The sequence below is a fragment of the Podarcis liolepis genome (assembly GCF_965112155.1).
Source record: "Podarcis liolepis genome assembly, chromosome: 17".
NCBI lineage: Eukaryota > Metazoa > Chordata > Lepidosauria > Squamata > Lacertidae > Podarcis > Podarcis liolepis.
Genome location: NC_139571.1, coordinates 18754954 through 18773741, shown reverse-complemented (window position 1 = coordinate 18773741; position 18788 = coordinate 18754954). Strand labels below are relative to the sequence as shown.

The window sequence follows — 18788 nt, the reverse complement described above, 5'->3', positions numbered from 1 at the left end:
ATCCAACAATAATTTGATGCGTTACTGGGATAATAATGGAATCATACAGTGGTACATTTGCAGTACACAAAAACTGAATGAGGAATAGCCCACTCTGAAGACTTCATTATCCACCGTAATAAATATTGAGTGCTTCCACCAAGTGCATACATCATCCTTGTTCTGCACTCTTCTGCATCCTTCCAGTGTGAATACTGGAACCTACTGCATCTCCAACAGGTATTGTATCATGATTTGGAGACTGGAAACAGCAGCATTATGATTCATAAATAGCAATGGACTATTTATTTAGTGGTTAATGTGCATTAAATAAGTTTCCCTTGCAATATAAGGTCTAAGCAGCCATTTCAAAGGAGCAAAATCCTTTAATACTCTGGACAAATCCCCAAGTTCTATTAAATCAATATTATTGTTCGAAATTTCAGTTGTTGCCAGGTTGCAGCATACAGTGAAGCACTAGTTCCCAGCTGAGCAGTCTTTTTTAGCCAGACTGTGCGTCTGAGTGCATAAAAAGGCAACAGATGACCTTGCCATATAGCTATGCTGACCTCTTTTAGTGCTGACATGGGTCTGAACTCGCTATCTATGCCACGGCTAGCCTCCTCAAGAGCACCGCCTGCAAGCTGATCTTTGAAGCTGTAGTGCTGATTCTCATTATTAAAAATGTCTGCACTATTGCATATGGGGGGGGGGGAGCTATCATTAATGAAGCTGTATAGAGGAAGATGAGAGCCATTTCCACAACAGCAGCAGCAGTTTTCTCAACAACAATTGTGAACTTGGCTGCCAGTTCCCCACACATACAGCCCAATCCATGCTAGTCTTTTTCATGCAGTAGTGTACAAGATCATGTGGAAGAATATGGAAGGATTCGACCAAAAAAAAAAAAAGTCTTATTGAAGGTGTAAAACCAAAGGCTCTGGGGTATGTAACAGCCTTTGCATGCATCATTATCAATAGGAAGCAGAATGCCAAAAGCTGTGATCTATGAAAATGTTAAGTGATCCTTATTTTGCCAAGATAACAGTAAACAGCTAAGACTTCTAAAGCATCTTTTAGAGACCTACTTTGTTAAGGTTTATTAAATAATGTTTGGAACAAGGGACGGCAACATTTACTGCACAAATGCATATGAATTAAAGATAAGAGAAAAGCAAAGACCTGCGGTACTCTGCTAAATCATTTTTTAACAGAATGACTGAACAGGCAAAGTGTGCCGATAATTGCAAAATGCATTCTTGGAAATAGATCTTCTTGAACATTATTGCACATAGCATCATTGTTTCTGAGACTCTTCCTTTACTGACCAATGGAAGAACCTCATGGATGCATGAGCAGATACTAATTAACATTAGTAGACAGTTAGAAGCAGAGGCCACTTATGCTTCTGAAAACCTGCATCATGTTAATGTTTAAAATGTTGCATGTGGTAAACCTGTATCATTTTAAAAATTATTAAACCAGAGTGTTTTGACCTGCTCTTGGTGGTGTGTGTCTGAAACAGAAACACGGTTTTAAATATACTTGTTACAGATAGGTAGCCGTGTTGGTCTGCCATAGTCAAAATAAAAAAATTCCTTCCAGTAGCACCTTAAAGACCAACTAAGTTAGTTCTTTCGTGTGCATGCACGAAGAAGTGTGAAGAAGAAGAAGAAGAAGTCTGAAGAAGTGTGCATGCACACGAAAGCTCATACCAAGAACTAACTTAGTTGGTCTTTAAGGTGCTACTGGAAGGAATTTTTTTATTTTAAATATACTTGTATCAGATTTTTAACACAGCCTGTAGCCAGGAAAGTGGATTTGCGATTGCAAATAAATTATTTTATTTTTGTTGCCTGTAAGTACTCTATCTGAAATGTATTTTTAGACCCCTGTGTTCCATTTTTCACAGAATTGGAAAAGTGTGTGGGTTTTTTTAATTTTCCTTTTGGGAAGTGTATGTGTGTGTGTGTGTGTGTGTGTGTGTGTGAAGCCTTCTCAGTTTCACTGCTGCTGGGAAAACTTAATCTTCCGATCCCTTTCCCCGACACCATTTCTCAGGCTGCTCTATGGAAGGAAGATGGGAGTTCTTTAGTCTTTTCCTTCAAGTGCTTACGTTCAGAGTAATACTTTCATTTGAAAACAAAACACAATCTGACAATCTGTCAGCAAAACTGACAAGGCTTTTCCTCAATCTTGCCAGGGTCACCAAAGGGCCGAGAGGCAGTAAAGGAAAAGTCAGTGCTGCCTGCTAGAAGGAGATCCATGACAATACATCAGAGTCGAGTTGCATGGCAAACTGTAGGAGTTTCTTCTTCTGCACTAACCGGAGGCGACAAGGTGGCATTTAAAGTGGGGAAAGCTTAGTTTGTGAACGCTGGTACTGTAATGCACTTCGACTGATGTGGGGAAAGGTTTTCCTGTGTGATCATTAAAACACATGTAAAAGCACCAAATTTCAGCGTCATTGTTTGCTTCGGAGCTAAAATATACCATGGACACAAGTTTCAACAGTTTTCGTTAATATAGTATTTCAAGCTCTGGATTTTTATCAAATGCACACAGTGGAATGTCTTTAAAGAGAGGGGCAGGAAGTGCATCTTTCTTTCTTAAGAAACAATAATCATGATTTTTGTGAAATGAACTTGTTCCATAGCATTACTGAAAACCCCATTTTCCCATATTCTGCTGATGTGGGACTCTAATGTTATTCATTATTTATCAATTAAATTTATATTCTGTCGCTTCTTCCAAAGGAGAACAGGGCAGTAAACAACCAAGAGATAAACACAAATAAAAAAAAATAAACGTATTAGAAACATTATAATACAGATGCAGACTGGCAAATATCTCAGCTTATAAGGCTTGCTGAAAGAGGAAGTTTTTCAGTGGATGCCAAAAAGATAGTAAAGACAGTGTCTGGCTAATATTCCAGGGGAGGGGAGTTTGTACGTTACCTGTACAAATGTCAGTGCTGCTTTCTGTAGTAAACATTCAGCATAGCAGATTTCTGCATGCATTTCCTCTATTAAAGATAAAAGAAAACAAATTATTACAAAGCTAAAATAGTAGCAATGAATAGTACTAAAGGAATGGTAATAAAAAATGTTATCAAATACTTTCCTGCAAATTTTGCCCCATAACTAGAGTCTTTTTTAAAAAACAAAAACTAAAGCTCAGCATCTGGGGCATCTGCCCAGGGGCACCACCAGAAGCATTCACGAGTACCATGATGCCCATGGGCACCAGGTTGGTCACCCTTGGCCAAGATAATAGCTATCTCCCATAATTGACATAATTTGATCTGCTACCAGAGGCAGTACTTTTGGAGGAAATAAAAAAAAAATCAAGTTTTTTCCATACTGAGAGAAGACAGCAAAAAAAGAGAAACCAAAACACTGTGCTTCTTTGAGTCCCAATGTATTAAGCTGTACAGTCTTTCTACAATTCTTTGCCCCTAATACTGTGAAATAGGTTGCTTATAAATTCACAAAAATGAGCACTGAGTATATAAGCTTACAGAGAAAACACCCCCACCCCATATTCTTCTTACCTTCATTCAGCTGATCTACGGACTGCTTTGAAACTAAACTGGACAATGATTCTACTACTGTGTTCCTTTTCCTGAATCTACATGAAAGAGAAAGAGGCAAACATTTAATTTTAGCTAAAGAAACTGAATCATACATCAGACATTTGTGCCATAGCTGGGAAAGAAAAGGAATGCATTCTACAGAACCTTAATACAATAGGCCACAATATTACAGTGGTATCTCGGTTTACAAACTTAATCCGTGTTGGAAGTCTGTTCTTAAACTGAAACTGTTCTTAAACTGAGGCGCACTTTCCCTAATGAGGCCTTCCGCCGCCGGTGCCCTTCCACCATTCGGATTCCGTTCTTATACCGAGGTAAAGTTCACAAACCGGGACACTACTTCCGGTTTTGCGGAGTTCGTAAACCAAATCGTTCATAAACAGGGCTGTTCTTAAACCAAAGTACCACTGTATTGCACAAACAACGTCCAATAATTTAGTGTCCAGAAAGCAGGGCTCTAACCACTCAGTTATCCAGCCCACCTGTCATAGTAAACATGGGAAGAACTGAGCACCTCCTGCCCCTGGCTCTTGCCCTGGGAATGTAGCTGGTTCCCTAGAAGTGCATGAGGCTAGTGAAAAGTAAATATTAAACACCAAAGGGTCATTCATGTAGCTTCCATGCAAATGTGAAATGTTATTTGTCATCTTTGTATCTAGCCATACCTACAAGGTCGTTCTTCAAGGAAACAGATACAGAAAATCAAGGAGAATATCTGAAAACTACCTCCCTGTTTTATCTGATCACATAACTACCAAAACTCAGTGCAGAGTGGCCTCTCTCCTCTATACAAAGAAGGCATTCCAAACGATACTCGCATCCTAGATTAACGTGAACTTTTCTAAGATAAATGGTAATTTAATACGTTTGTGTATTAAAGCATCTTAATTTTTGTTAGATAATACAGTTGTTTAAATGGCTTAGGTCGCTTTCTAAAAAAGCAGTTTCAATTAAAAAAACACACCATGGTTGTGTATCTAACAGAAATCCCACCAGTCCCAGGGAGCAAGTACATGAAGGTGACCCTAACTGCAGACCTTATTCAGATTCTATCCTATGTCTCTGCTACAAAGCCAAAAGATTATATTTATCAGTTTCTTATCAGCAATTCCATCTAACAAAGAATACAGTATGTCACATCTCTAGATATTATTCTGGTCATGCCTAAAGAACCTATTCTTCCAGCCAAATTGAATAAATCTATGTGATTCCCCCCACTTACTTCCTACAGCAGATATAACGTCTGAACCAACCTGGACCCTGCAATCCTCATTTGAGGCCCTTCTTCATGTGCCTTCTCCATGAGAGGTCTGGAGAGTGGCAACACGAGAATGGGCCTTTTCTGTGGTGGCCCCCTATTTGTGGGAGGCTCACCTGGTGTCTGCATATCTTTAGGCACCAGGCAAAAACACTGGTCTTCTCTCAAGCCTTTAGCTAATTGCCAATGTATTGTTGTGTTTTCATATTGTAAACCAACCCTGTGATCCTTGGATGAAGAGTGGTATAGAAATGTAATAAATAATATTAATAATAATATTCTGTAGACAACCACTGCAGAAGCAGTCAGGAAGTCTGTCTATTTCCAGCACGGGCTCCAAAATAAGTCAATTAATCTAGCCTCAATCCAAACCTCTTAGTGTGAATACATGACTTCTGTTTTTTAATTTAGCAAAAGATGCTGGACTTTGGAATTTTAATGATTTGCTCATTACTTCAAGTGGAAAACTGGTACAAGGCTCTGAAAGAGACTTGAGTGAAATGGTAACTTGTACAAAGCTATGGAAGTCATCAGAGGCTGTGTGAATATACATGCATCTGGCTGCCATTGAGACTGCAAACATCCTCTGACATCACAAATGGCTCAGGCTCCAATTCACACCCCACTTACCTGGGAGTAAGCCCCACTGAATTCAACAGGACTTACATTTGAGTAAGCATGGTTAGGATTAAGCTCTTCTTTGCAAGGCTAACTGCACACCCATTTTAAATGTTAGGCTGACACTATGGCTACTACCACAATTCCAAACTATATAATGCGTATCCAACAGTTATCCAGTTAAGTTATTCCCAGATTCACCAAAATGAACTGAATTTAGTCACGCCCATAGATTTCAACGGGCTTACTGCAAGCAGGACTAACTTTGGATATCCTCTGATTGAGTACTGCTCCAGTAATCCTAAATGACAAGGACCAGGATCATATTCTCTATTGAGTAAGTGCATATCAAAATTACAAAAAAGTAACTTTTCTCTACATCTCTTTTCATTACTAGTTTTTTCCCCCTGTTACTTGCTAAGAAAAAATGTACACGTGATTTTGCACAACCCTCTGATACCTAGCATTCAAGAAATAAAAAATTATTCATGCTTACTTTTGGCAAGTTTGTAGAGCTTCTTTCATTGTAGCGATTCCCATTTGGATATCCTGTTGCTCAAAGGTCATAGCAGCCTGCATAACTAAAATAGTACTATACCCTAGGGCATGGTACATGCTACCTTTAGACCTGTTTTGAAAAATAAAATAAAATGGGCATTTCAATCAAAATGGTAGTTCCACTAAAAAAATGAGTATTCTTCAAACACAAAATTACATGTTTCATAAAAGTAACTTTTAAATGCTATACATCTTTCAATGTATCTGCACATAAGATGATTTCCCTCAAATCTCTTCTATAATTATGCTTATTCTGCAACCTAGTTCTATTCTGATAAAATTACAAATGGGTCTGCACATTTTTCCTCTTCACGTTAACATGCACAACGGCTCTTATTACACCTCAAATTTTGAACTAAAAGCCACTGACCAAAAATAGGTCACTTTAGAGGGTTTAAAGAAATACTTGCAGAAGACTTGCTTTGGGGAGGGGAACAGAGCTAGAAATAATGAAAGCTACTCTGTTCAGAGGCCTTAATCTCCAGCAAACAGATGGCATGCCTTATAGCATCTCCCTGTACTGCTTCTAGCAAACAAAATAACCTCACCAGGGACGAAGCAATTCCAGAGCTTCCGAGAATTTGTTGTTCAGAAATAAGTTCAGTGCCATCGTGCACTCTTCCAGAGAACACTTCAGATCCATCTTGGTGGCCCTAATGGAAGGATTGGGAGAATAGTTAGAATTGTGCACTATGCCTAAGTGACCACTGACATTGCATTCAAACTAGCAGACAAATGCCATGGTACAGCTCAATTGCTGGATATACTCAGGTTTTTTAAATGCCAAAGTAAATGGACTTTCCACACTGCTGCTGAAACTTGTTCATAACTTCTTTTGGCAAACTGAAAACTCAAACCAACAGAAAACATACGGGATAGTCTTCATTATCTACTTTCTAAATTAAAGACGCCTGTTTCTTGGGAAAAGGAGGAGGAGACTCTTGAGAGTCCCATGGACTGCAAGAAGATCAAACCTATCCACTCTGAAGGAAATCTGCCCTGAGTGCTCACTGGAAGGACAGATCCTGAAACTGAGGCTCCAGTACTTTGGCCACCTCATGAGAAGAGAAGACTCCCTGGAAAAGACCCTGATGTTGGGAAAGATGGAGGGCACAAGGAGAAGGGGATGACAGAGGACAAGATGGTTGGACAGTGTTCTCGAAACTACTAAAATGAGTTTGACCAAACTGCGGGGGGCAATGGAAGACAGGAGTGTCTGGTGTGATCTGGTCCATGGGGTCACAAAGAGTTGGACACGACTAAACGACTAAACAACAACAACAACAATAACCATAGTATTGCTAGTGCTACTTTATAAATCATTAGTATATTTATATTGCAGGGGGGGTACTGTGGTTGAGAAAGCATGGTTTACATCATCCCTACAAAGTACCCCAGCTTTGCTACACTAAGACTGCCGCAGCGATGGAAAGAGGGGGAGTTGAGAGGGAATAATAACAACTCTGTAATGTATTTACTATTTATCAGATTTATCAACTGTTTCACAGCCAAAGCAATCAATGCAGTAAGATAAAATACAAAAGATGCCTATTCTAAAAACAATAATAAAATTATACAATTGGTATTCTTTGAAATGACTGGGTCACACTCTAGGGAAAAGTAGCTGCCTACACATCAATACACTAGGTGCCAGGTTAACCAGATGGTAAACTGATTCCAGAGGGCGGGTGATGCAGTGGAACCCAATGGTTTGGTTGGTCCATGGCCCGAGGACACTGAACTGCTTAGGCTGTTATTGCAAAATACAGTTCAGCGGTTTACCACACAGTGCAACAAGAAAACCCTAGGCTCCCAGTTCAAGCCCTGGCAGTAGGGTACCCTAGAGTATGTTTGTAAAATCTGCTTTTCTCCTGATATATGCCCAAAGCTGTATATGCCCAAGGCAGAGGGTTAATATGCATATTGATTGCATAGATCCATTTTTTCCAGGTGCATTTCTGTGCATGTTCGTCCACAGGAGTGCTTTCAACTGAACTCTATCTCATTGTTTCCCATCCACACTAATGATAGCTGCTTGAGAGGATGTATCTGCACTTTGTTTTGATCCAAGAGCTGCGTTGAAACCTTCTGAAAGTGTAAAAAGCAGGGTGGATAAGTAAGTTCAGAACTTCACATGAGTCTGGGTGGCATGAATGAGGTCAGTCCATACTGAAATTCACAAAGACTGGATTTCTGAAGCATGCCTACATAAAATTAGTATTACTTTGGCACTTCCTTTAGTGATGATTTGGTTCTTTGTGGAAAACCTGCGTAGCCCTTATCACCCTGAAGCAGTCAGTAGGTGATAGTAAGAATCATACAATCACAACAATATATCTTCATATGCATACAGTACACCAATTAAGGGGGGAAATGCACTTTTTTGTTAACAAATCAATAAAATATATAAAAAATACAAAAAGGAAAAGGAAAGAATTAAAATAAGCACATCCATAGAGAATTTTTGTGGCATAAAAGCATTTCATGGGGTGGGGCTTCAGCCAACACAAATGCTCTGAGAACTGAGCAGGAGGTATCTCCATGATAAATTGTGCTCTGTTTTTTGTTGCAAAACTTTTGCTTGAGATTGTTCCCAAATTGCCTCCTTTCTGTTTTGCCAGGAGGAGAAAAACCAAACCCTTTTAACTATTCTTTCAAAATACTGTAGTCATCCTGTTGGGACCTGCACATGCCATTGAGACCAAGTAGTCCTGTGTCTTAAAAGTAAATATTGTAATTGATGTAAAACAACAACAACAACAACCACTAATGCAATTTTATACTGATGAACAGCTGGGGCTGGGAAGAAAGTACCTACAGCTGAGCTCATTTTAAAATTGAGAGTGGGGGTGGGGAAATCCTGTTACCCTACATAGAAGTCAACACAATCTGGCCTGATGTTTTTGGTACCAAGACTGCGTCATTCAAATGCTGGCCGAGATCCAGACACCTTATTAAAGCCAAATGATCCTTTTTCTATGGCTTCCTGCAAGTTCACAGTAATTCATATTAAGTTTACTATAACCGAATCTTAGTGTAGTGAATCACCTTCTAAATTTGCTGCAAAGTCATTTCAGGCTTATTCTCCCCCCCCCCGCCCCCCCCCCCACTGATGCATTACAAATAAACAGCTATACTAAAACTAAACACCAAAGTCACCAGATAACGGAAGCTATTAGTTCCCTGAGAATCAAAATAAATCTCATACATGATAGATGGCTCCAATTTATTTTTTTAATGGTGTGACAATTTCAGGCATGCATCCTGCTATACACACCTTGCAGTATTCTGCAACCTATAAGATTGGCATCAGCAGAAACACAGTGATAACTGCTAGAAATAAGCTATGAATGGAAAGGAAAACCAATCGCTTCTGAAATAATTCTGAATGTTAATCTCTCCCACAAAAGAGTTCACAGATATGCTGAACTTGCTTTTTTTTACAGAATGCAATAAATTTTTATTAAGACAACATCATAAAGCAATTTCCCCATAAAATTATTGTAATTACACCCTGGCTTTTGCCATCAATTGTCGTAACCACTTAGCATAGATAAGACATGATATACTCACAGAATTAAATGAGTAGATAACTTTAGATGAATAACTGCAATTGCTACAGAAAGATAAGCCTCTCTCAGGCACGTTTTGTTTCCGTCAAGAGCCGGACAAGGCAGCAAAAAACACCTAGATAATATCCCATTTCCTCTGTTTTATTCCTCAATACTCACGAGGCTCTTATTAATTAGTTATCAGGCAGGAAAAAGATATAAAAGTTCACACAGAAGCAGCTGTCATCTCAGGAGCCCTCCATATTGCAATTTAAAAAGAAATGTCAGTTGAAATAGCTGCAGCTACAGCAATGCTGCTAGATGATGCCTCTGCAGGAAGAGGATGCTGGGAGATTTTCCCAATCTATGCTGCAGCCTAATTCTAATCCATCACTGCCTAACTACAAAGGGGGAAATGAAGACCAAATGCAACTCAAATGATTTGTGTTTGAAGGATGAAAAAAAATTTTGTGCTCCAGATTTTTGTGCTCCAGTTAACATTAAATGTTTTAAATCTGATGAAAAGGAGAACCAGGCTATTTTACACCGCATTTAAACAGAACAGAGCGCTAGAAACAACAGAGCGATTTAATAATTCATTGCCTGTTCTAAAAATAGTATAGCAAGAAGTATAGAATGGTATTTACTGGAAATTCAGTCTGTTATACTTTATGTTTGAATTTCTCTTAAGTAGGTGTTAAGTATGATCCATGATAGTGAGTTGGATAACTATATAGCATGCAATACAACAAATATCTAAGGAGAAATGTTAGAGAGGGCATGGAAACTTGAAGAAGCCAACAGTATGAAATATTCTTGCACTGATCATAGAATCATAGAATTGCAAAGTTGGAAGGGACCCCAACAGTCCAGCCCAACCCCCTTAAATGCAGGAATCTCTCACTCAGAATGGGGCTCAAACCCTTGGCCCTGGGATTAAGAGCTTCATGCGCTCCTAAGAAACTACAGAGAGAGCAAGTGAGCTTTCTAGAAGTCTTCACAAGCCATGTTAAGTCATGGGTAGGCAAACTAACGCCCAGGGGCTGGATCCAGCCCAATCGCCTTCTAAATCCAGCCCACGGACGGTCTGGGAATCAGCGTGTTTTTACATGAGTAGAATGTGTCCTTTTATTTAAAATGCATCTATGGGTTATTTGTGGGACATAGGAATTCGTTCATTCCCCCCCCCCAAAAAAAAAAACAACAACAGCAAAGTCCGGCCCCCCACAAAGTCTGAGGGACAGTGGACCAGCCCCTGCTGAAAAAAGTATGCTGACCCCTGTGTTAAGTATTTGATTCAAGTGCTATCAAGCTCCAGATTCTTCAGGTGCATTACAAGCATTTTAGGTTCTCACGTGATTGTGTCCAAAAATGTGCTCTCCTCAAAGATGGGCAGATGCATCTTGTTTTTTCTTTCCATACTATTTGGTAGTGCCCCAAATCTGTAAACCCATGTTGCAGTTGCATCCCACTCCACAGCAGTAGCAAGTTATGGTGCTGGCACCACATTGGCAGTCATGGTGGAAAAAGGAGTGGCAAATAATTAATGGGGAAAGTTGTGATGGAGCTAGATTTTCCTTGCAATGCAAGGGGTTGGACTAGATGACCCTTCCAACTCTAAAATTCTATGATTCTAGATTTGCTGGTTGGGGCTGGAAGAGAGATTAGAGCAAGAAAGGAAAGTCTGGCAGAGAAGGAATGTGCTAAGAAGAAGAAGAGAAGCCAAAGTCTCTCTGTGTGAGCTTCACTCTTGCTGACCAGAATAACATGTCTTGTAGGCAGAGGAGTGATGTGACCAAGAAAGGGATATCCAATAGCAGGATCACTGAGTATGGGTGGAAGGAAAATCCCAATAACAGCATTTGTTGGAGCACTCTCTTACTGAAAGTGGCCTTCACCCAAAGCAAATTTGGCAGCCTTGAAACACTTTACGAAGGTGGAAGGCTGAACCCAGTTGTCCTCCCGGGGGCCATTGCTACTAAGGGTTAAGTGGTTGCTATAAAAACTAAGCAAGCAGCAAGTAAGGGTGGCATTATAAAACATGCCCTTTATCGTGACATCTTCAAAGTTTTTGCCTAGTCTCAGACTCCTGATCCTGTGCTTGAACTCTCTAGCTAGGGCTGGCCCAACCGTGAGGAGACCGCTTCAGGCAGCAGGATCCACCGGACAGGCAGATTCTGATGCCAATCACAGGGATGCCAATACAACATGGAACACAAATGTCAAATGTGTACACACAACATAAAAATATAAATATAAAAATCAAAGCAGTTATATAAATGCAATTACAATATGGGTACAATACATGGGTTCTTTTCACTTTTCTTTATTATGTCTGCAGCATATGCATGTGGTTAGACAAACTGCAATACATCCAGGACTCCTATAAGCACGAACATTTATTAATATAAATCCAGGCACAGAAAAGCTAAACACACACTCATAAAACCTGAGTACCAGGCAAACACAACTTGGCTTATCAAATACTTTAACCAGCAATGGAACAGTACGCCACAATCTTGATGGTATTTTAATTTTGTACAGCTTAATATGGATTCCTTTATCAAGAGATAATAGTTAAAACTTTAACCACAGTTTTGAGATTAAAAGGCTAACCTTTCTTAAACACTTCTGGCTTCTATCTCTGCAATAATACCACACAGAGCAGCTTGGGTAGGATCAAGGATTAAGAATATCCAACTTCAGTATAAGGAAAGGAGAGGGAGAGGGAAAGGCACTTCTAATGTTTCTTCATACCTGCACTTTGTGATTTTACAATAAATTCTACTTTTTTTAAAAAAATATTTATGATATATCTGTATTTCTACATAATGCATAGATGCAATAAAAAACAATTTAAAGCCACTGATATTGAAATTTTTAATGCTGGATATTTAGCATCATATGGCACTTTTCCATGCATGAAGTGCCTCAAATACACTCTCAATAATCCTTACAACCAGTAGCAGTGGGTGGAGCAGTTGGGGCTGTGTTGCTACCCTGGTTTAGTGCATGTCCCTGCTGTTTATTGAAAGGGGAAGGGACAAGACTCCAGGAGCTCAGTGTAGTGTCGACATAGCCAATTCTGCCACTGTGCCTGCACCACAATCTCAGTGAAGTGGCATCAAAGCATGGTGTTGGGAAGTGAGGTGCCCCTCCACCCACAACACCCTGCTGCTGCTTACAACCAGTGCCGGATTTATGTATAAGCTAAACAAGCTATAGCTTAGGGCCCCACTGTCTTGGGGGCCCACCAATCTTTCCCATACAATAGTCACCCAGCTGAGTCATCCAGTCTGAGATCAGCTGAGATCAGCATTATCCCCATGCTGTAAGAACAGTGGTTTGCTTAAGGTCACCTATTACATTTATGCCTGAGAAGAGACTGGATCCAGGGACTTTGCCTGCAGGTGTCCATCATACATACAGAATTGCAACTTAGGCCACAGCCTTTTCCTCATTTACCTGGGAGGAAGTAAGCCACATTGAATTCAAAAGGGTGTCCTCCCAGGTAAATGAGGAAAAGGCTGTGGCCTAAGTTGCAATTCTGTATGTATGATGTTGATAAATGTGTTCCCTCAAGGGTTCCTGGTAGTAACGATGGAAGAACCTACCATGCAGGCAGCCACAGTACTGGAAAAAGCCTGAGCCTACCCTCAACCAACTTGAAGTTTATCTACAGCCATTATGCTCTCCTTACTCTTTCCTTACTAATGGAGGGCCTTAGCAATAGGTGGGGTCAAAATATTTCACTTTTGACTACAAGCTGCGAAAAGAAGGTGGGACATATGCACATGGACATCTGCAGATCAGCTGGAAAACACTATCTATGCAGTTCAGATGGTGTAGGTAAGACTCACCAAGGTCAACGGCGCAATTTGAGTAAATTTGCATAGTTGTATAAGTATGGCAGAACAACCCATCAAGCTTGAGATCTTTAACAAACATATTGTTCCAAAAGACCTTTCTGCACTAATTAGACAGACACATCCTAGCATTGATGACATTATTTTCACAGTGTTTATTTGATTGCCATATTGGCTGTGATGCGTAAGGAAATCTGATATTGTAGCTGACAGCACTGCGCTCACAGTTATTTTCCTGTATTGGATAAGCATGCAGCAAGCATGAGCAGCATGCGGTTCATGTGCAATTCAAAAAAGTGAACAGTAACAAATGTGCCCTTTAGATGAACTACCAAATAAACGAGACCACACAGCTGAATGGGATCAAATCGGGCTACAGACTACAGATGAAGTGGTTTGGCATAGGCACTGGGTAAGCATTTGCTGGAAATGACATCAGGGTCAACCCAGCAGCGGGGATGACTTAGATCAAATAGGAGGATCCCCACAGGGATCGCCACCTCTAGGAGCGCTGAGGCCCAGCCCCCGCAAGGGCAAATGGACAGAAGCAACTCCATCATGAAACCCTTTAAGGGGATAACCTGTTTCTGGAGGGGAAAGTGAGAGTACAACAACCCTTCCAACCAAAACTAAGGTTAAAAGGTAAAGGGACCCCTGACCATTAGGTCCAGTCGTGGCCGACTCTGGGGTTGTGGCGCTCATCTCGCTTTATTGGCCGAGGGAGCCAGCGTACAGCATGACTAAGCTGCTTCTGGTTCACCAGAGCAGCGCATGGAAACGCCATTTACCTTTCCGCCGGAGCGGTACCTATTTATTTACTTGCACTTTGATGTGCTTTCGAACTGCTAGGTTGGCAGGAGCAGGGACCGAGCAATGGGAGCTCACCCCGTCGTAGAGATTCGAACCGCCGACCTTCTGATCCTAGGCTCTGTGGTTTAACCCACAATGCCACCCACGTCCCCAAAAAACTAAGGTTACCCATTGCCTAAACTGCCAAAGTTGTGATGATTGCTACAAGGTAAGCAAAACCTCCAGGGCATAGCCAATTCACCTGATAGGCAAATTCCTATTCAGCCCCCCAAATACAGTGACCACTGCAGCCATAGCAAAGTCAATTCAATGAGTAAGTGCAAAATTACAGGAGTGGGTGTCGGGGGCTGGCATAGGCTGTTTTAAACCCCCTGGGAGCGGACCTGAGGGAAGCCTGATTGTTCCCTCAGGCCCACCCCTGGAGAGCCCCACCCTCCGTGCCACCCTGCCATTGGCCAATTCGGCAGGCTGATGTGGAGCAGGATTTCAAGCCGGGAGTGTGAGCCAAAGCTCGTGCTCCGGCAAGGATCAGATCCGAACACACAGTCCTGTATCATCGGTGGGAGGGAGGTGTTGGCCATCCCACAAGGCCGCCACACCCCTAAAAGGGGCTGAGCAGACCTATGGACACTATAAAGTGGCTTTTGTTCTCCCTTCTCTGAACCACAAGCTGAGATGAAAAGAGACTGGGACCGTGCTGAGAAGCCCTAAGTTAAAAGTCATTACAATAATAAGCTGACGAAATAGGGAAGAAGCAGTAGGTTAACTATGTTCTGCAGATACAGAAGGAAACAAGTAGCGGGAACATGAGGAGTTAAGGAGAAGCAGTGTTGGAAGTAGGTGATGTAAGAAGAGCAGAAAGGATAACACTACATTTAATTTAAATGTATACTTCTCACTTCCGCCTTTCTTCCCAGCATCTCTATTAGGAGAATGAGGTTTTTAAAAAATCATACTTACACGGGGATGTTTTCAAAGGCATCCTCAAAGCTTTCCTGCAAATTAGTAAGGATAAATTGTTAGTAAGCTGAAATTGGTTACACTACATTTCAAACTCTTGTTGGACCGAGCTGACATTCAGTTTGTGTAAACAGACTCATTCAGAACCAGCTGAACACCAATTCACTGGATCTGGCAACTATACAGTGGTACCTCGGTTTACGAACTTAATCCGTTCTGGAAGTCCGTTCTTAAACTGAAACCGTTCTTAGTCGCTTTCCCTAATGAGGCCTCCCCCTCCAGTGCCCTTCCACTGTTTGGATTCCGTTCTTAGACCAAGGTAAAGTTCTTAAACCAAGGTACCACTATATATAGTTTATTGGGTTTCGCCCAGACCATTCCTATATCCAGGCACTAACTCAGCATCTTCACAGCCATGCCAGACTCAGATGACAAAGAGAAATGCAGAGCTGAGTGTCTTTGGCATACTGATCAGTGTTTGAAATGCCCACTGTTTTAGGCGCATTTTGCAACAGGGAATTTCATTAGCGCAAGTAGTTTCTGAGCTCTGGGTGCAGTACTGCACCTAAGATTTCAGATTGAAACTGCAGAGTGGAAAGAAAGGAGGACCTTTTTCTGCCTCCCCACTTCCAGCTACTCTGTGAAGACTGGAGAAGAGATTATCTTAAGAATATTAGAGTGGTGGGCAGGGGAAGGACTAGACCATGTGAAAAATGAACATAATATTTTTAGCTGCAGTCCATTCATTTTCAGCTTTGTATTCTTGTTATAAAAAACTACAACTAGACATTCCATTGATGCACCCATAACCTACGTTTAAGCTGCTATTTAGCTCCTAGCTTTCATATCTCAGTTTCTAACACTGATACCGATGGTTCTCTTTAAAAAAAGCCGCAAACGTGCATCAGATGTGTGGATCTTATTTATCCCCCAATTGACAGAATGGACAAGTGCGGGTGACACACAACAACAGCTAGCACTCTAGCAAATTATTAAACAATTTCAACTTGAATTTCAGAGGGTTTGTACACATAGCAGTCAGCTTATAAATGTATTGATTGTCTTAGACTAGAGACACTTAGATTTAATACTGCTTCATAAAAAAGACCAAGCTGGGGACACACAAGTAATCTGGGATTTGTTTGCTTTTGTATTTAAAGGCAGAATAGGATAATGCATTGCTATGTTACCTAGACTGCATTTCACCTCTTATGAACTTAGATCAGATGCTCTAAAAAAAGAGGAGCAATTCTAAGAACTTGACTAACAGGACAATCTGTTACAGATACTATCCCCTGGTGTGCCAACAATTGGATGAGTGTGTCACATAAGGGCAACATACAGTTCTTTCATTTGGCATATCTTTGTTGTTAAATCAGGGCACAATTTTCCCTTCCAAGGACAGAAATGTAAGAATATATGTTTACAACAATGGGTAATAAGTTTTATGGCAACATTACTTAAACATGTTTAAGTAATGTTTATGTTCGGGTATTTTTATTATTTTTTAATTAATTAATTAATTAATTAGGGAGGTATTTTGGGGGTATTTTTATTTTAAAAAATTTGTTGTAAATCTCTTCAAGCCTTTTGTTGCGAATTCATGATTTTAACTAACTAAACAGTGAGTAGGGACAAGTGATGTAACTCGTGATGTTTTCTCACTTTTCATTTTTTGCCAATTACTGAGCCCATGTTGTTTCACAGCTCATTCTCTTTTGATTCTCTTTCATCAAATTTCATAATTGCTTTCAAAAATTATGTGTGTTATGCAACATGTCTTTGGGCCACATAACTGATATGTTTTGATTTGTGTAATTTTACTACAGACATACAATGTATGTGCATTTGGAAAGGATATGACTTGCATTAAGTGACAGTAATGTAGCAGGATTGATTATTACAAAAAAGGTCCCCCCCATTTTATTTCTTTTTGAAAATAATATGAACCAACGCATCATAATCCAACAAACGCTCATGGAATCTTGCTCAATGTGCGCACAAAATAGCAAATTTTGTAATATTTCATTGACAATTTTGAAAAATACAAACATCATTCACATCCCTAGTAGGAACATACCATTGGGTCACAAGAAATTATCAACACTGGCTACCAAGTAGCTGGCAGTAGAATTCTAAACTTGGCAAGCTCTCTATATGCAAACTAGGTACCAGTTACTGCTATCTGATTGAAGTAGATACATAGGGATTTATGTTTGTTGTGTTGAGACTGCATATTTATTCAACATTGTATTCAATATTGGGCAGGAAAGCTCAAGAAGGATACTGAAAAATAGAAGAGGTTTCATACAGAGTTACAAGGATGCTTTTAAAAAAGACCCAAGCTTAAAGAATAAACTAATTTATTGTGTCATGAACTTCTGTAGTCAGGAGATACAGCATGGGGTGTGGGGATCGTTTTGGGCAGGAAATTAGCATAAAGACATAGCTATGTTCCATCAATTAGTGTGTTCAGTTTATGCACACTTTTTTAAAAACCGTATTATTAACAACAATTAATTGTTATTGTTGGCCCTAGTAAAGGTAAAGGTAAAGGTAAAGGGACCCCCAACCATTAGGTCCAGTCGTGACCAACTCTGGGGTTGCAGCGCTCATCTCGCTTTATTGGCCGAGGGAGCCAGCGTACAGCTTCCGGGTCATGTGGCCAGCATGACTAAGCCGCTTCTGATGAAACCAGAGCAGCACACGGAAATGCCGTTTACCTTCCCGCCGGAACGGTACCTATTTATCTACTTGCACTTTGACGTCCTTTCGAACTGCTAGGTTGGCAGGAGCAGGGACCAAGCAATGGGAGCTCACCCCGTCGCGGGGATTCGAACTGCCGACCTTCTGATCGGCAAGTCCTAGGCTCTGTGGTTTAACCCACAGCACCACCCACGTCCCAGATTGTTGGCCCTAAAACACTCCAAATACAACTTTCGGGGTTTATTTTTCCTTCCCTGGGCTATACCTGCAGCCTTCAGGGCTATTGCTCACCATTTTTGAGAATCTCTGTTGCAATGAGCTTCCTTGAAAAACTTGTTCCACCCCTGCACCAGGCAGGAAATTGAACTACTTTCTAAAGGTGCATTGTCACAAGATCTAATGGAAGAACTGAAGCAAGTGATTAGTTTCCAATTACTGGGGTTGAACTATTCTTCCTGATAAGATGGGGAAATTAGCAAGAGTTCTAGTTGTGTAACTTATTCAAACCACAGTTCCATCATCCTATGATGAAACACCATATTAAATTTTTAAAACTGGGTCTGTAAATGTGTTTATCTGATGTTATTTTAAACACAAAGTATTGTTTTTATTAGAATACTCATAATCCTGCCTTTCAAGAAAAGCTCTCAGTATTATCAGTAGGGTATACATAACAAAACTGGGCAACAATTAAAAAATATCCTAATGTTTTTGCTAGAGTGTCATGCGCACCTTTGAGTCTTATTGGCTTTACTGTGAATTATTTACTGAGCTAGATCTCTGAATTATCAGCAGTAGAGACTCTTGGAAATGTAGAGCGAACGGTGATGTATGAAGTTCTCTATCTACCCCTCTTGTTGCCTCACCATGCCCATGGCAGGGTATGC

The 18788-nt window shown here is 40.5% G+C and overlaps 1 protein-coding gene across 4 annotated transcripts in view; it reads right to left on the bottom strand.

Moving 5' to 3' along the window:
- TTC39B (tetratricopeptide repeat domain 39B) overlaps positions 1-18788 on the bottom strand; it is a 56110-nt gene that overhangs the window by 21879 nt on the left and 15443 nt on the right. For 2 of the 4 annotated variants that reach the window (XR_014520635.1, XM_083482291.1), the window contains exons 2-6: positions 15196-15230; positions 6557-6661; positions 5947-6078; positions 3533-3609; positions 2937-3004 (exon numbers count right to left, since the gene is read on the bottom strand). Coding sequence is in view for 3 of the 4 variants with exons in the window: in XM_083482291.1 (XP_083338417.1) it covers positions 2937-3004; positions 3533-3609; positions 5947-6078; positions 6557-6661; positions 15196-15230 (417 nt within the window). In the remaining variant the exon portion in view is untranslated. Of the gene's footprint in view, positions 1-2936; positions 3005-3532; positions 3610-5946; positions 6079-6556; positions 6662-9581; positions 9870-15195; positions 15231-18788 lie in introns of those variants that run through there. The other 2 variants (XM_083482293.1, XM_083482292.1) reach the window with 2 other exon arrangements.